General features: G+C 43.6%; 1 protein-coding gene across 3 annotated transcripts in view; it reads left to right on the top strand.

Annotated features, from left to right (window-relative positions):
* Positions 1-16863, top strand: part of FOXP3 (forkhead box P3) — a 43704-nt gene extending 26841 nt beyond the window's left edge. For all 3 annotated transcript variants that reach the window (XM_072123565.1, XM_072123563.1, XM_072123564.1), the window contains 9 exons: positions 3020-3188; positions 4578-4743; positions 6090-6179; positions 7349-7436; positions 8524-8592; positions 8681-8843; positions 10767-10843; positions 11098-11199; positions 16641-16863. In XM_072123565.1, the coding sequence (XP_071979666.1) occupies positions 3020-3188; positions 4578-4743; positions 6090-6179; positions 7349-7436; positions 8524-8592; positions 8681-8843; positions 10767-10843; positions 11098-11199; positions 16641-16823 (1107 nt within the window). In that variant the 3' untranslated portion in view covers positions 16824-16863. The remainder of the gene's footprint in view (positions 1-3019; positions 3189-4577; positions 4744-6089; positions 6180-7348; positions 7437-8523; positions 8593-8680; positions 8844-10766; positions 10844-11097; positions 11200-16640) is intronic.
* The last annotated feature ends 2484 nt before the right edge of the window (positions 16864-19347 follow it).

Raw genomic sequence — 19347 nt, 5'->3', positions numbered from 1 at the left:
CAATATGACAGTCCTCCATCTTAATATATTCCCATGAAGTTCTGCTATTGAGAAAATCTGCTTAGCACTTGTTCTCCTGCCTGTAACACGGTGACCCCTTTACCACAATGAGCTCATGCGATATCATCACATAAGACGTAGATTGTTTCGGCATAACATCTGCATCATACCATATGGATTTTAATCAGCATTTCTGCACTTTAAAGTTAAAAATGGAAAGCATCTATAGCATAATGCAGTTTCGTGGGTGTAGTGCGTCTCTAAAGATCAACTGCAATTAAAACATCAAATAAACATAAAATAATAAAATCCGCTCCAAACATAAAAGGAAATGTTTAAGACAAATAGAGAAGTGGGTGGTAGGCTCCCCTGATAATTATTATAACAATTATCGGATTGTGTCATGATTTGCTTGTCTTATTCCTGGAAAGAGAAGATTATGGAGTGGATGACTTCAAAGTCTTGGCTGCAACACCGTCGCTAATTGTGATATGAATCACGCGCCATAAGACCAACAAACACAGGAAGGTTCCTGATAATGGTCATTTGGTGCCGGCAATCTATCTATACCGTGGAACATGTGAAGCGTGTGCGCAAACTGAATAAACATATTCTGTAAGAAGAGGCGAGACTGGCGGCTGACATGCAAATAAATGCAACGTTCCATATTTAGTTTCAGCACTGGCTGACTTGTGTTGGATCCTACAACAAATATTCAAGTATTCACATTCAAACTATATCCATATCCCTGAAAATCCAACAACTATTTCATCATAATTTCAAAGAGTTTTCTGGGATCTACAGTATACATTGATGACCTACCATTAGTATAGGTCATCAAAGTCGTAGGGAATCCTTCCAGAACACACAGGGCACATTTACATACCCGGCCGAGGAGTTCATTCAAAGTGCATTGTTCCAACCATAATGCACTCTGGCGCTATTCACTAAGATCGTGCGCCCGATATCCTGCATGTGTGTCGCTTCCCCGCTCAGGTCCACCAGAGTTCACCTTCTTCTTCGTGGTGCATGTAAGTGCATTGTCTTGCGACACAAATTGAATGTTAAATCCTGCGCTCAGTCCGAATCCGTCAGATCGTCCGATGGCCCGCCCCCCGATTTCTGTCGCATGGAAGACAACGTAGCTGCGCCAAAATTCTGTTTCGTTCAATACAATCCCCTGCTAAATACCTGTCCCAGCGGTGCAAATACCGAAAACCATGAGCAGTCCGATGAAAGTGCGAACCGCGACCCTTAGTAAATAAGCCCCACAATTTGCAATCTAGTGAGAGATCATGGTAACTGGTCACATTACCTACTTGCATGTTGGGTTACAACACCAAGGTCAGGGAGTAAGAGTCCTCCTTAAGGAGAGTTTTCAGATTATATTATTACTATTATTAATTAAGGCCGCCTCGCAGGCGTGTGGAGATCTATATTCATGGATGCTCCACTACGGGACTCTGGGAAGTATGCTAATAGATTTTCCTAGATGGGACAAGGAAAACCATGCCTCTTTGCCCCTACGTTGCAGCCCCTTTCCATCAAGCATGACTTTCAGGAAGCCTAATGACATGATGTGGGTTTAAAGCCAAACCAGTATATCTATTCCAGAAAGAAGAGACTCCCAACTGTAGACAGCACTGTTTACACTTGGTTGCATCTCTTCAGTACAGTGTAGGGAACTGGTTTAGCTAAATGAGAGGCTTTTGACTAGGGTCAGGGAGTAAGAGTTCTCCTTACAGACAGTTTGCCATTTAAGGCTGCCATGTAGTTGTGTGGAGACTTATAGCCATTGGCGCAACCAGGTTGAAACAGCGCTGTCTACAGCCGGGAATCTGTTCCTTCTGGAATAGATATACTGGTTTGGCTTTAATCCCACATCATGTTATTAGGTTTCCTAAAAGGCTGCCTTACAGGGTAGCACAAAAGGCAATGTTTTTATTTTCCCATCTAGGAAAACCTATTTGAATATTTTACAACACCAAGCACAGCCATTAGAGAAGCATCAAATATACCCCTATACAGCACAAAATACCATCCCAGAAATTATAAATACCACAATAAAGCACCAAATATCAGCCCATAAAAAAAACAAAATATATTGCAGTTAGATAATAATAATCAATATATGAATGATACAGATCCAGGCCAGATATTGAATAATTATGTGCATGTATAATACAGACATCACACCATTATTATTATTATTATTCAGTTATAGCACTATTGATTCTGTGGTGCTGTAAAATCAATAAGGGGTTTGCATACATAACATCAAGAATTGACAGTGGTGTAACTACTGCAGTAGCAGCTGTAGGGGCACACCATGTCCCCCTCCTCGGGACACCAATACAATTGAAAGTTGTAACAGAGGAGAGACCATTAATTTACTGCTGAAATTGGCAAGTTGGAACTTTAGGATAAATAAGTAGGTTTTGATTGTAGTTTGGGTACACGGTCTCTGGACAGTTCATCATCACTGTCTTAGATCATCAATATGTTAGTCCTGGTTTAGAAAACTACATTTACAAATACTACTAAGGAATCTTACATTTATAGGGGGGGGGTGTTACTTTTTCAGAGCCCCATCTAAAGTATTAGCCAAAACTTAGATTGGCTACCAAAGAGTATTCCTCGCTTTGGAGGACCCAACATTTCCATATAAAACGTGGCCTTTTCATTTCAATAGGAATGTGTGAGGTACCTCTGATAATGGGTTATCATCTGTGACAAGAAAATGATTGGACATGTTGAATTCCATCTGCCCTATCTTTATCTCCCCTGACATCTGCCACTGGAGGAAAGTTGTGACCCCATTCCATGGCTAACTAGTTCCAAAATCATAAGTTGAATCATTCCTGCCAGCATTCTAGATTTACCAACAGTGACATCTATATAAGGACTGTTTGCTTCAACTTCTGTTAGAAAATGACTCACTTTAGTAGCTTATAAAAATTCTAAAGAGTTATTAGTTTTAGGAGGTTGCACTGCTTACTCTTTCTCATACTTCTCCCAGATTACCAGAGACTCTGCTTCTCAATCTCCTGTTTTACATCTGGCATCTTCTACTTCACCATCATTACCATCATCATCATCATCATCATTATCATCAGTACCGAATCTACAGTCTTCAAGATATTTTCATGTAATGCCCAAAAACAAACAAGTGCACTCTGCGCCTCCAGGTAAATGTGATATGGTGATGGCATAAAACTAGGGACATTCATCTGAGAAAGAAATACCCAATGACCGGGATGTGCATTACATTGAGTCCATTAAGATCAAATGGGGTCATCTATATAGTGCAGGACAGGACTGGTCCTCCAGAGAAAGCGACAAAATATTAAGTGAACGACCTTTAGAAATCCTAGTAATCTGTGACGATAGTTTTAAGAAATATTTGTACCCATTACAGGCATCCGATTACACCAATGTCATTTTCAGCCTACCTAGACGTTTATAGATGTCTATATCTCACATGTAGTTGCAAATTCATGCACATATTCATGCACATTCATATTCATGCACATATCACTCCTATTGCTTTCTTTTTCTTTTTTTGTGCATCTTTTTGTGAGTCTTCTCGCAGTTTGAGACTTTTAAGGTGCAGAATCAAGTAGTTAACCATAGTTATCTTCCTCCAGGATTTAGTGCAGTGGCCGGATTTATCTTTGTAGACCAGATGTTTGTTCAACTTGTGAGACATTTAGGTTCTGAAATTGTCCCATTCTTGCACCTAATAAGCCCCAAAAGAGAGCAATGCTAGACCCAACTTACTTTCACAGCTACTATTTGGGACTAAAAAGTCACATAGCATAAAAAGTCGCAAAAGTGAGACTAAACAGGAAACTCATCACATGTATCACAAAGGGGAAAAACTTACCCGGTCCATTCGTGTTCCAGCGGCGGCTTCTCGGACGAGCGTTCGGATCTTCCGGCGATTCATGAAGGTCCTGCGCCCGATGTCCAGCAGGTGTCGCTGCTGCGCCGAGGTCCGCCAAGTTGCGTCAGAGTACACTGATCTCTTCCTGGTGCATGTAAGTATGGCCCGTGCGACCAATTTCTTTTTTTAAATGCGGCGGGTTTTCCGAATCCGTCGGGTTTTCGTTCGACCACGCCCCCCTATTTCCGTCGCCTGCATGCCAGCGCCGATGCGCCACAATCCGATCGCGTGCGCCAAACACCCGAGGCAATTCAGGGAAAATTGCCGCAAATCGGAAATATTCGGGTAACACGTCGGGAATACGGGAATCGGGTCCTTAGTAAATGACCCCCAGTGTCTTGCAACCACAAGAAGAGCCACTGAATTATAGGAATGGTTGTAGGAATAGTGTTAGTTTTCCTTTAAAAAAGCGATACTATAGAAACGATTTATTTGTACAAAGGATTATAGCCGTATGGTGGGTGTTTAATTAAGATTGAAGATGATAAGCCCTCAGGTAAGTAGGAACTGGATGGCAGCTGAATGAAAATAAGAGCTACACACCTTAAATATGTGAAATCTTTGATCCTCCCTTGACTTTCACCAAGTCTCCCCCTGACAATATGTACTCGGTGTGATTATGTTGTCACAGGATTCAGTCTTGGCAGTCTGGGCTGGGTCCAACATGAATCAAGCTTTGGAAAAGGCGAGGAAACTTCTGTCAAGGGAAGCACAGTGTCTGCCTATGTGCCGGAATTGTCCTCAAATACTGAGAGATCCAAAAAGAAATCCTTGAATGATGGGCTGAGTAACGACAGGTCAGTAGTTGTATCATAAGAGTGTGAATATCGGTCAGTGTCTGAGGGCCAAGTGACCATAGATAGCTCTGTATGGCAACAAGTCAAATGTAAAAAGTCTAAAAAAAAGACTAAAGGGCATTTCTGGTCCCCTAAGCCAGTGATTTTCAACCATTGTGCCGTGGCACACTAGTGTGCCGCGACACATGGTCGGGTGTGCCACTGGGAAAGTTCCCCAAACTATGGGGCCCCCTGTGTTGTGTTTCCCGGCAATGTGCAGCGATGTAAAATGAGAAATACTATAGTCATGAGGCTGGAGTACTACAAGTACCAACTCATATGCTGAGTATATGAGCTGGCACTTGTACTCTGGCCTCATGGCCATAGTGCTTCTCATAGTACCCCTTTATTTTGCAGTATATGAGCCACATAATAATCAGCACCATATACTAAAAACAGGGAGAAACTGAGAACTGTTGAGGAAGAGGTTTCACACTCATTGAGTGAGTAAAATAAATTTAGAATCTATATTAACTATATGTATAATATGACTGTTTTAGTGTCATTTTGTGCTATTTTGGTTGTTGGTGTGCCCCAGGATTTTCTAAGTATAAAAAGTGTGCCGCGGCTCAAAAAAGGTTGAAAATCACTGCCCTAAGCCAACTGTGATCCTGATGACCCATTCATCAGTCATAGGATCAAACCTATTTACCAAACCGATCAACTAGAGCAAGCAGTGCATGTGCCCAGAACATGGAGAAGGAAGAGAAGGATCAGGCATGTTGAAATCCGACTTCCCAATCTTTACCTTCTTCTGACATTTGGTGTTGAGAGGGTCACTAGCCCCACTATACACATTAGATTGTAAACAAAACCATTTTAATGTTTCGGACCATAAAGGGGTTTTTCCCACGAATCAAAGTTAGGCCCGATCCACAGGATAGGGCCTAACTTGCTGATCGGTGGGGGTCTCAGTGATGGGACGAGGGGTTCGATGGGGTCCCAGTTACCTCAGTCGGACCCTTTGTCACTCCTGGGGAGTAATGGAGCAAACAGCCGCGCATGACCGTTCTAATAATAATAATAATAATTCTTTATTTATATAGCGCCTACAGATTATGCTGCGCTGCGCAGAGCTTGCCGAATTGGTCCCGTTCTGCTCCATTCCACAAGTATTTCGCATTCCACACTATACATATTGAGAAAATATGAGAATAAAAAGCATATACATTATTTTCCTTATGAATTCCACAATGGCGACGCGATCAGGATCAGCGTTGTATATCGGCACTGAACTCTTCTGAAATTCTGTGTTATGCAATCCACCATTTAGTCAGAAAGTTAATTATTTTTCTTTTCTCCTAAAGGTGTGGACTCCTCTATCCTGCTCACTATGGAGGTGCCTGTAAGGTTCCACATTGTGGGAAGACTTTTTCCGATCACCAACGTTTTCTCAGGTACTGAAATCTCTCAATCATACAGGAGGGCTGCTATCAACTCAAAGATATTGGGGCACATTTACTAAGGGTCCGCATTTCCGTTGGGTTTCCTAACTATTTCCGATTAGCGCCGCATTTAATTGGGGCTTTTGGCGCACACAGTCGGATTTTGCCGCAATTGCAATGACTTTCATGTGGCGCAAATTGGGGAGCGTGGGCGTGGGACAACCCGAGTGATTCGGACTAAGCGAGGGATTTAAAATTCAAATTGTGTGGCAAGTCAAGCAGCCACATACACTGGGAAGAAGAAGGTGACCTCAGCGGGGAAACGACAGATGCAGGAAATCAGGCGCACGAATTAGGTGAATCGGATCGGGGATAGCGAGCAGGACGGGTAAGTAAATGTGCCCCAAATTGGCTGATGTGAAACTTAGCAGTGCACCTATAGGGGCTCATTTACTTAGGGTGACACTTTTGTCGGACTGTGCACCTTTTGGGGGCTAAAACGGCTTGCACGGGTATTTAATAAGTGTGTGTGCTGGGATTGTGGCGCATGCAACCCTTTTTGTGGCGCTGCTGCCCCGGCTTCCATGCGACACAAATTAGAGGGCGTGCCATCAGACAGTCCGACCGATTCAGACCGAGATAGGGTCCGGAGGTTTGTTCTTAAGTTGAATTTGTATGTAAGTCGAAACTGTATATTTTCTAATTGTAGATCCAGACAAAAAAATGTTTGGTCCCAGTGACAATTGGAGGTTAAACATTTTTTGCTGTAAAGGGACTAAGTAGTATCAATAAAGCTTCATTACAGACACCTTACAGCTGATCATTGCAGTCTGGGACTATAGCAAAGCATCCAGAGAGCTTCACCAGAGGTCAGAGAGGTCCGTCTGTAACTATGGGTTGAATGTAACTCGGGTGTCCTTAAGTAGGGGACCGCCTGTATTTAACTTTTAAATTGTATCGCAAACCATATGTTTAAAATGCACCACAAGAAAAGATGGTGAACTCTGTCGGACCTGAGTGCGGAAGTGACACATTCATGATTTTTGGCACTCAATCTTAGTGAATCGCCACACGCAGAATTATAGGCGGACAAAGCACTTTCTGTGAACTCCAAAGATCGGGTATGTAAATGTGCCCCATAGTGTCTGAATTATGAAACTTATTGTTTCTCTTCTTTGAAGGCACCTATACAGTGATCATCACTTGGATGACAAGAGCGCGGTGCAATGTCTTCTCCAGACGGAGGTGGTCCGCAGTCTAGAAGAGCAGGTGAGACTCCAGCATTAGCTTCTAATATATATACATACATATATATACAAGTGAGACACTTACTGATAACTATTCAGCTTCATAGCCGAAGGAGGTAGGAGTGGGATCTAAGCAGAAAAGCACTTATTATTCATTAAAGGATTACCTTATATACTCGAGTATAAGCCTAGTTTTGCAGCACAAAAAATGTGCTGAAAAACCCAAACTCGGCTTATACTCGAGTCAAAAAAATAAATATATCTAAACTCACCTTACCGGTGACCCCTGTATATCTTCTGTGCGATCTGTCTGGCAGTGGCGGCAGGCTATATACACTGGGGCAGGGTTTGGCAGGCTATATACACTGGGGCAGGGTCTGGCAGGCTATATACACTGGGGCAGAGCCTGGCTGGCTATATACACTGGGGCAGGGTCCGCAGGCTATATACACTGGGGCAGGGTCTGGCAGGCTATATACACTGGGGCAGGGTCTGGCAGGCTATATACACTGGGGCAGGGTCTGGCAGGCTATATACACTGGGGCAGAGCCTGGCTGGCTATATACTAGGGAGAGTGTGACCAATGCATTTCCCACCCTCGGCTTATACTCGAGTCAATAGGTTTTCCCGGTATTTTGTGGTAAAATTAGGGGCCTCGGCTTATACTCGGGTCGGCTTATACTCGAGTATATACGGTATTACCCATAGACTCATCCTGGGCCTCAGGTGGATATTACATTATTAGAGCTAGAAGATGTCCTTAAAACACCTAGTTAGTGGTCTATGCAAGGATGAGCAGCTGTATGTTGTTAGCTGTAACTATTACCAAATTCCCTGCCAGTCCATGGGATGCATTATGCACCAGCCATGAAGTCCCCAAAGAGAGTTTGGAAGGATTATAATAGTCACTACCCAGAATCTGTCTGCAAGAAGGTCCCTGACAATCAGTGGGAACCAGCCCAGCTAGTCAGAGAATAATCAATGGATTGTCGATGGATAACCTGTTGTACATCAAATTCCCATTCCGTCTGGATTGTTTGATGCCGTTATATATTATGGTGATTCAGTATATTTCATGGACAAGTGTTGACATCTTAACATCCTTATAGCTTGCCATTGAGAAACAGCGACTTCTTGACATCCAAAGCTCAATGACGGGAAAGCTCAACGCAGTTCATGTAAGTGGACAAACTCCTTCCACCTCCGGCTAATCTCTAGTGTCAGGACGATGAGCTGCACCAACAACTGTCTTGTAATCTTTGCCAGAAGCCAAGAGAACGCGGCCTAATCCTACAACCATCCCCTCATTCTGGAGTCTCCCCTTGGCCTGGACTCAACCTCTCTGTCCCACTGCAGAAGGATTTCACGGACACCGTCCTGGCCTTAAGAAGACAAGTCTGGGAAGGAGCCAGCTTCAATATATTTGAGAGTTGGTATTAGTATATAAAAATATTTAATTACAATGGTTGCTTCATTGTTTTTTTGTAGTGTATTGGATTTTTTATAATATCTCAGTGTAAGAGCATGTAAAAGCACCTGTTAGATCTTATGGACTGTGTGTCCGTAAGGTTTCTTGCATCAGTCATGTGACCCAGGTTACACGTTATTGGCAGGGTCCCAGGTCACATGACTAGCATCACGATGAGTTGTTAACAGTTGACTATTTACAACGCCATATTAGCGAACTATTATGTGTTAGCAGTAGATGCTACATTTCACTTCATTGACTTAACCACCTATAGACAAAGCAATCTTATACAAGTATACAGGCGTTCCCCGGGTTACGTACATGATAGGTTCTTTAGGCTTGTTCTTAAGTTGAATTTGTATGTAAGTCGGAACTCTATATTTTATAATTGTAACTCCAGCTAAATTTTTTTGGTCTGTGTGACAATTGGGTTTTAAAACTTTTGGGTTGTCATAAGAACCAGAATTAACAATACATCTTAATTGCAGACACCTCTGATAACTGTTATAGCTGTTTATTGTAGCCTGAGGCTAAAGTGCAGTAACTTACCAACATCCAGAGGTCCGTTTGTAACTAGGGGTTGTATGTAAGTCGGGGGCCACCTGTATACATAAAACACAATAAAAGACTACGGTATATCAGTTTTTTAAAACTATAAACTCCTCCTCTTAGAGCAAATTAGCCTAACCCTTCCCGTGAGCCTAACCCCAATCCTCACAGTGATCAGAAACCCTTTAAATGGTCCTGTTTGGGGGATTTTTTTGATGTGTGATAGGTGTGGAGCTTGTATACTGTATGACCACCCCATAAGGCAACATATAAGGCTCCCTTATTCCCTTAGAATATTTGGTTAGTATGGATTTAAGTCAATTAACAAAGCCTAATATAATGTCTGCCTAGAAAGCCAACAGAGACGTCTGCTTGGAATGACAATGAGTGAGGTGCTAATGGCGACAATCTATACTTCGCCTTACCCAGGCTCTGGCGGAGTAAACTGTGTGTGACTAACAAATAACAAGCATTAGCTTAAGGGTCCTGAATGTAAATGGATTAGGCCCCATGTAAGACTCTTATTTGCATATGCTAATTGTAAGAGCGCTCACAAAACCTTTCGGACAAAAAGTGAATATCTCTGGTTGTAAAGACGCTCTATTATCAGGACGAGTTAGCCGCGCCGAGCGCTTGTTATCTGCAATTACATCATTATTGCTTTGTTTCTTCAGTAATTGGGAAACAAGATAGATTCTGGATGTAGAGGATCATTGTTAGCGACTGTCCTGGGCGAGAAAACGTAATATAAAGATGTGCTGGAAATGTTTGATTGAAATTCTGTGACTCTTATCAATCAGAACATTTAATTGGAAATTAACCTACCTGTTCCTGTCATTGTTACGGAACCCATGGAACGTTGCGAGATCCATAGAATGGTAATTATAAGATAGATCGAGCAACGGAAGACAATGAGATAACGGGACAAGAGAACTTAGTTTTACATTCCTAATCTTATCTCGGAAAATACAACATTCACTGGAGGTGATGAAACATTATTTCTATTGTTCTTCTATCTAACATCGGGGATAATTTCTGACATGTACTAATGCTGTCTATTAGATAGGCAACCGAAACTTAGAGCCACAGTCACAAGATTCATCACAGTAATAGCTCATCGTTCTCCAAGTTAGACAGTTTTCACTTTTTAAGCCAACTCTTAAAGGGGATGATCATAGCTAATGATGGGCTATCCTCGGTGCAGCTGGTGGCCATGCAAGTTTTAAACCATGGCAAATATATAAGGCTTGGTCTTGGATTTCCGATGCTAGGGCTAGGCGATTTATTTTTTGCTGACCTAAACTGAAATCACATCTTTAAATGATATATTCACAGGCATGACAACCTGCATTGACTACTACAAGACAAATAACGTGAGGCCACCCTTTACATATGCCTCTCTTATTCGATGGGTAAGTCATATATCAGGTTTTTGGGACATATCTACCTTATGACATACAACTGCTATGGGACCCATCATGGGAAGAGAAGCTGCTTGTCCATTACACCATCATAACACCTACCAGCAGTTACCTCCAGGACTCCATTGGGATATTTGATATTTACTCATTCTGATGTATAATATGATGTATAGAGTAGATATATAGAATATGAGAGATGGTGAACCACGGAAAACTGTTAACCCTAAATAACTTGTATCCTATAGGCAATTTTGGAGTCACCGCAGAAGCAGCTGGCATTAAATGAAATCTATCATTGGTTTACTAAAATGTTTGCTTTCTTCAGACTAAACAAGATGACTTGGAAGGTAACACTTTTTTTACGTTCTTATTATAACACCGATGTCTGTTTGCCCCAAGTAGAGCATCTTGATGTCATAGAGAGAGACGCTAGAGGGCATCTGCACATCATAGAGAGGGCAGCACAAGTAGGGTATCTGGCAGTGGCGTAACTTGAAGCTGATGGGCCCCAGTGCAAAGTCTGTGCCAGGCCCCCTGACTATAATGTATGGTGCATAGTATTAGTCTTATCATATTGGAAAGTGACACCTTATGGGCACCCTAAACCTCCTGGGCCCGGTTGCGATCACACCCTCTGCACCCCTTCAATTACGCCCCTGGTATACGGACATTTTTGAAAGGGTTTCCACGAGTAGGGCCTCTGGACACCATTGAGAAGGCACCAAAAGTAGAATATCTAGACATTATAGGGAGGGCAGCACAAGTAGGATATCTGGACATAATAATGAGACCACAAGTAGGGCATTTGGTCATCATTGAAAAGGAGCACCAAAAATATGCATATGGACATCATAGAAAGTGGCACCACGAGTAGGATATCTGTTCCATGGGGGTAACTAAGAGAGGCAGGGTCCCATAGCAAGCTTATGAATGGGGATCCCCTCCCACTTAAAAAAATGTAAAAATGTGTATACTCACTCATACAAGTTACAATCACATATTCTTATACTTATGTGCTACTACGGGCAGGCTGTATACTACAGGGCGCTGGCCAGGCTGTATACTGCAGTGGGCTGGCCAGGCTGTATACTACAGGGGGCTGGGCAGGCTGTATACTACAGGGCGCTGGCCAGGCTGTATACTGCAGTGGGCTGGGCAGGCTGTATACTACAGGGCGCTGACCAGGCTGTATACTGCAGTGGGCTGGGCAGGCTGTATACTGCAGGGGGTTGGGCAGGCTGTATACTGCAGGGGGCTGGGCAGGCTGTATACTGCAGGGGGCTGGGCAGGCTGTATACTACAGAGGACTGGCAGGCTGTATACTACTGGGGGCTGGCGGGCTATATAGTACAGAGGCTGGCTATATACTGGGAGGCTGTGACCAATGCATTTCCCACCCGTGGCTTATACCCAAGTCAATAGGTTTTTCCAGTTTTTTTGTGTTAAAATTAGGGGTCTCGGCTTGTACTGGGGTCGGCTTATACTCGAGAATATATACGGTATGCATCACAGATACAGCATATATACATCACATATATGTTATACACTCACCGGCCACTTTATTAGGTACACCATGCTAGTAACGGGTTGGACCCCCTTTTGCCTTCAGAACTGCCTCAATTCTTCGTGGCATAGATTCAACAAGGTGCTGGAAGCATTCCTCAGAAATTTTGGTCCATATTGACATGATGGCAACACACAGTTGCCGCAGATTTGTCGGCTGCTCATCCATGATGCGAATCTCCCGTTCAACCACATCCCAAAGATGCTCCATTGGATTGAGATCTGGTGACTGTGGAGGCCATCTGAGTACAGTGAACTCATTGTCATGTTCAAGAAACCAGTCTGAGATGATTCCAGCTTTATGACATGGCGCATTATCCTGCTGAAAGTAGCCATCAGATGTTACAGGGTACATTGTGCTCATAAAGGGATGGACATGGTCAGCAACAATACTCAGGTAGGCTGTGGCGTTGTACCAAGGGGCCCAAAGAGTGCCAAGAAAATATTCCCCACACCCTGACACCATCACCACCAGCCTAAACCGTTGATACAACGCAGGATGGATCCATGCTTTCATGTTGTTGACGCCAAATTCTGACCCTACCATCCGAATGTCGCAGCAGAAATCCAGACATCAGACCAGGCAACGTTTTTCCAATCTTCTACTGTCCAATTTCGATGAGCTTGTGCAAATTGTAGCCTCAGTTTCCTGTTCTTAGCTGGAAGGAGTGACACCCGGTGTGGTCTTCTGCTGCTGTAGCCCATCTGCCTCAAAGTTCGACGTACTGTGCATTCAGAGATGCTCTTCTGCCTACTTTGGTTGTAACGGGTGGCGATTTGAGTCACTGTTGCCTTTCTATCAGCTCGAACCAGTCTGCCCATTCTCCTCTGACCTCTGGCATCAACAAGGCATTTCCGCCCACAGAACTGCCGCTCACTGGATGTTTTTTCTTTTTCGGACCATTCTCTGTAAACCCTAGAGATGGTTGTGCGTGAAAATCCCAGTAGATCAGCAGTTTCTGAAATACTCAGACCAGCCCTTCTGGCACCAACAACCATGCCACGTGCAAAAGGCCTCAAATTGTTGCCGCCATGTGATTGGCTGATTAGAAATTAAGTGTTAACGAGCAGTTGGACAGGTGTACCTAATAAAGTGGCCGGTGAGTGTATATATGTTATGTACAATGTGCAGCAGAATATGTATATAAACGGTGCACATCCTCCACTCTTTAGTAGGTTGGATCAGGGCCGGCTCCAGGTTTTAGTGGGCCCCTGGGCGACAGAGCCTTAGTGGGCCCCTCCGTGGACCGCCCTCCGGTGGCCACACTGCGCCCCCTCCCCCTGCGGACACACTGACCCTGGGGACACACTGAACCCCCCCCCCCTCCCCTGCGGACACACTGAACCCCCCCCCCCCTCCCATGCGGACACACTGAACCCCCCCCTCCCCTGCGGACACACTGAACCCGGACACACTGAACCCCCCTGCTGACACAATGACCCCCTCCAGACGCATTGAACCCTCCCCCCTCCCCCTGTGGACACAATGACCCCCCCTGCTGACACACTAACACCCCCCCCCCCTCCCTCTCCCCCTGTATACACACTGACCCCCCCGCGGACACCCTGACTCCCCTCAGAAAAGAAAAAAGAAAGAATTTACCTTTCCAGGTTCCCCCGGAGCAGCGCCTGCAGCTGTCTTCGGCCTGGGCCTCCCGTACGCGCCGGCTCTGAAGCCGGCACACGTGATCCGATGACGTCATCATGTGCGCTGGCTTCAAAGCAGTCGCATACCCTGCGGAGCGCTGCATCGTGGGAACCGGGACAGGTGAGTTTTAGATTCTGCCTCTATGCTGCGCTCCCGACCAGCGCAGCATAGAGGCAGAAAAGTGATCAAACCGGATGGTGATCAATTGTACCAGTGTCTTATAGCGACACTGGTACAATTGATCAGGGGGCCGGGTGGGCCCCTCCAGTACCCCGGGGCCCCGGCACTTGCCCGGGTTGGCCGGGTGCTGGCGCCGGGCCTGGGTTGGATGAAGGGGCCGCCTGACACTGTGGGCCCTATAGCAGCTGCTATGGCTTCTACCACTGTAGTTATGCCCCTGATCTGTTCATCAAAGAAAAGTATCACTAGGAGGATGACTGGATAATAATAACAATCTTTATATAGCGCCATCAAATTCCTTGGCGCTTTACAGATTCTGAGGAACATATACAAATAAAATAAGACATTTCGGAGTAATAACATATGAAACAATGGGAAAGAGGGTCCTGCTCTCAAGAGCTTACAGTCTATGAGGAAGATTGGGGTGATGCAAGAGGTATAAGAGCTTGTGTAATGGTCCAGCCATTTTTTTTATAAGGGAACAGAATTAAATGATTTAATAAATAAAAGCCGCCATCTTATATACAAAGTCCAAAGTCAGTGGGACTGCAGAGAGGCCGGGAGCTTGGTACCTGCCATTTTCTGGATAAAAGACTGGGTAGTATCCAGAATTGGTTAATAAATAGAGAGCTAAAGTTGCAAGCAGTTAGCAGGTGTGATAGGCCTGCCTAAATAAATGGGTTTTAAGCTGTTTGAAGCTTTGGGGGTTGAGAATTAGTCTGATAGACCGGGGAAGGGCATTCCAGAGAATTGGTGAAGCTTGAGAAAAGTCCTGGAATTAAGAAATAAAATAATCTAAGATCACTGGCGGATCAAAGACCACATAAACCTAATATGCCAAAAGAAATGTGACAAAAAAAACGATGAAAAAAAATTAGTTCAAATAATTATATTTAATATATCAAAAATATATAAAATTATCTAATTATAATTTATATAGTAAATTAATATAAAAGTTATTTAAAGGTCATCTGAAGCTTACTGTTACATTTGGTCTGGTCCTGAAGGTTTCAATAAGAGGTTCAGTTAGGCTAGCTTCACTGAATGCACTTTCCTTGCACACATGTCAGGCACAAGTGGATATGAATAAGCATGACCATCGGCATTTACTTTCCTTGTTAATATTATAATTTACTTAAAAAGGCAAAATTATATTAAAGATATTGGAATAATTGTTTACATTTTTTTAGTATGTTTTGTATCTTTTACAATTAAAGGAGTATGTCCAGTTTTATGACTATAGAGAGGGTACAATAAGTAATTTATATAGGAGATTTTTAGGACTAGTTTATGGTACGCAGCTGGGCAAATATCAGACTCAGTGAGCTTGGGAAGCCAGTCTGGGCACAGTTATGCTCTGCACATGTTAAGCCCAGGGTGGGGTTAATAGACAGCCCAAATATGTATGGAGCTTGTCCAAACACACATATACACAATGCCTGGAGAGCCTCAGTGGAGGTCACTGACACCCCACCAGATTACAGGCAGTATCCAGAGCCGTTAATAGCAAATTAGTTTGTGATGGGGGTTCCTTTAGAGAAACAAAGGGTCTCGGTGCACAGTAACATTACCGTACTATAAGGCACACCAGATTATAATGCGCACCATCAATAAATGCCTGCTAAAACGTCTAGGTTCATATATAAGGTGCACCGGATTATAAGGATGAATGACCAGCAGGTGGCAGAGCAGTGCACAGATCAAGGCAGCTGTTGTCTGTAAGCATGGTTCATATATAAGGCGCACTGGACTATAAGGCACACCTTTGATTTCTGAGAAAATCAAAGTATTTCTTGTGCGCCTTATAGTCCGAAAAATACGGTAATAATAGTGTGGTGACAATAAAAACTGCTGAAACCTAAAAACGTGGAAACCCAGCTTTTACTTAGCTCATTAACAGTGAAAAGCGAAGGTGCGATGCCAGGTACCAAAGCACAAATGTCAACAAAAAATCACGCTGGCTGTGATAAAGGTGTCACAACGTCTTTGCTGTGTATGGGGTCATGGATGTTTGGTGAAAGTGACATATTAGTAGGTGCTGTGATATAACAACACGTGCTAAAAATGGGTGAACGGTACCAGAAATATCATAGAAAAGTAATGCCGCAGTGAGATTGGCATAGAAGGATTAGTAATGAGCAGTGACTTGCCAGCAGCGCCTGGGGCGTCATGTTCCTCATGTAAAGACACATTGCATATGACACCCTGAGCGTGTATTTCTACATTTCTGAGGTGATGTACTGGAATTCCCCTAACAAACACTTCCCTATGAACATCTGACAAGAAATCCTGTCATTAGCGTAATGGCTCTACCAGAGCGGAGCCGCCAGACACCGCAGGGACGACGCAGATTTGGCCATAAACCTCACTTTCCTTTTTTTTTATTTGTCCCCTCAGAATGCTGTGAGACACAACCTGAGCCTCCACAAATGTTTTGTACGGGTGGAGAACATTAAGGGAGCCGTATGGATGGTGAACGAGCTGGAATTTCAGCGGAAGAGGGGAACACGATCAGTCCGGCCTTGTACTCCCGTACAGGGGGCTCCTTGTATACAGGCCGGAATCCCTTATATGAAATAACCAAGTGTAAATCCCTTTTTGACAATAAAACCTGAATGCTACCGTGTATAACGTCTCGGATTAATCTCTCGTCTGTACATGTGATGGCGCCTATTACACGGCTGGAGCGTGAGATCTGTTACCTTACCATAACAGCTGTAAATCTGACATACGTTGAAATTTTTACCTCAGGAAATGTGGATTTTCCCACTTCTAAAACTAATTAACCGTTTCTCTCAGCACTTGTGGAAACACGCTTTGGCCGCAGTTTGTTTCTAGATTTGACACCCAAAACATATATGGGGGCCCCTCAAAGGATTGTGTGTTTATTTCATCGCTGCTGGTGTACTGCATCACAGCTGAGCAAACCACTGACATCATACTGTGATTATATGTTATAACCCCGACGATTATCACATAATAATAAATGTGTTGTCTGATTTTTATGTCCCAACTTTCGCAAAAGTAACCTAATTTAAGCTGCAGCTCTATAAACATGGTGTAGCTTTAGCCTCATTCTGCGGTGCAAGAAAATACAAAGGAAAAGAAAATTGCAATTTTGTGCTCAAATTTGTAGTATTTTGTCTTTTTTTTCACTCCGGTCTTGCCACTTCTGTGGCAAATTATAATTATAATTTACCTCAGAAAGCGGCACAGGTTATTGTGAGGGTGATGCCACACTTTGCGTTTTTGGACCGTTTTAAAGCATGCGTTTTTGAATGTTTACCATGTGTTTGTCTGCTTTGTCTAGACATGCCCCCCTAAACTGCCCTGGCTGGGACTATGGAGGGGCGTGTCTGTGACTTACATAACACTTCCCTTAAAAAGTTAGGAGCCATTTTAGGACATAGTCAATGGAGAAACAAACAGGCAACAGGAACACCAAGAGTAAACCTGGAGGACCTAGGATTGTATACTTTAATGTGTAATCAAATTTGGTATGTGTAAATGCCTAAAAATTATATTTTTGATCAAAGCCTGACTGGAATATTTATCAGTGGATTGGTAATTCCACTATCTTCCATATTTTTACAGTAATCCAGGACCCTACCACTCTTATAATTGGTATAAAGAACTACTACCCTTTCAATTTAAAATAAAAGAACATGTAACATGTTATACAGGTGGGTTCTGATGTGTCCACATCGCCACCTAGTGGACATCAACACCATAACTGCTGGTCAGGCTGGTCGTTTGTACGATAGGGGTCCACTGGTCTAGTAAATGGGTTTATGACAATATCCATGCAGCCCAGAAGGAATTAAAGACACCAAACCTGACGATTGTGATAAGTGATGTGGTTAATGCTGCTTACCTGTCCTCCAGTGGGTTACTCATTCCGGGTTCCAGCGTTGTCCTTGTGTCACACAGACATCTCCCTACACTCATCTCACTCTGGTTCACAGACTGCTCTCGTACCTCTTTCTCACAGCTTACAGTACCATAGATCTTTGGTTATGTGGTAATCTTTCAGAGACAGCACCCTGTGTCCCCTCCCTAAAAGACTGCTCCTCCATACAGTGGGGTAACTAGAAGCTGATGAGCCCCAGTGCAAAGTCTGTGCCAGGCCCCCCGACTATAATGTATGGTTTATAGTACTATCTTCTCATATGGGAAAGTGACACCTTATGGGCCCCCTAAACCTCTTGGGCCCAGTTGCGACCGCACCCTCTGCATCCCCTCAAATTACGCCCCTGCCTCCATATGTTGTCCCTCCAACACTGATCATAAAGCTTGGATGGATAGAGAGAAATGTGCAGCTATAACTATATGGCTGCACAGTTCTCTCTATTATCTAGAATAGCTGCTCAGATGTGAGAAAGGGGAAACTCAGGTAATCTACACAGCATCAGATTTCTTTGTTGAGCAGGGATAGCTTCTTATTTGTATAGAGCATAGAGCAACTATACAGAGTGAAACAGACCTACCACAGTATATAATATCCCCCATTTATTGGTGTGTAATTACATATAAGCGACTGGTGGTAAAAATGTAGGGTTGCCCAACACTGCAGAATTTACCAGAAAGCAGGATGTCCTGCTGCGGATAGCCACAATGATCAACTTAAAAGGTGTTGTCTGGCGGTTGAGGAACAAGGCTGGTTTTTTCCAAAGACAGCTCCTCTCCTGACCATGGGTGGTGTGTGGCATTGCAACTAAGTTCAGTCACTTCTATAGAGCGGAGGTGCAATAGTATCACAAACATGGCGCTGTTTTTGGAAGAAAGCAGCCATGTTTTTCATCTGCGGATTTCATCTACAGACAACACAGGGCATAGTTAGGGGAAGGTATCATCATGTCTAAAACCATCCCTACCCATATTAGCACATCACTAGACAGAACTATATGTAGTTATGTTATCATCTGCTATTTCCATCTTCCCTTGGGTGAAAAGATGCCATTCCTACCCCATCAACACTGGCGGCGGATAGACACTTCTGCTACTACATTTCCAGACATTAGAAAAACATAGAAGTAGCCGATTCCTAGAATCAGCTGCTAATCTTGTGTAGCAGTTACTCACAGATGTTACATCTATAGATTTC

The sequence above is a fragment of the Engystomops pustulosus genome, chromosome 9 (genome assembly GCF_040894005.1).
Source record: "Engystomops pustulosus chromosome 9, aEngPut4.maternal, whole genome shotgun sequence".
In the NCBI taxonomy this organism is placed as follows: domain Eukaryota; kingdom Metazoa; phylum Chordata; class Amphibia; order Anura; family Leptodactylidae; genus Engystomops; species Engystomops pustulosus.
Note: the sequence above shows the minus strand (reverse complement) of the source record. Positions and strands in the feature narration are given on the sequence as shown.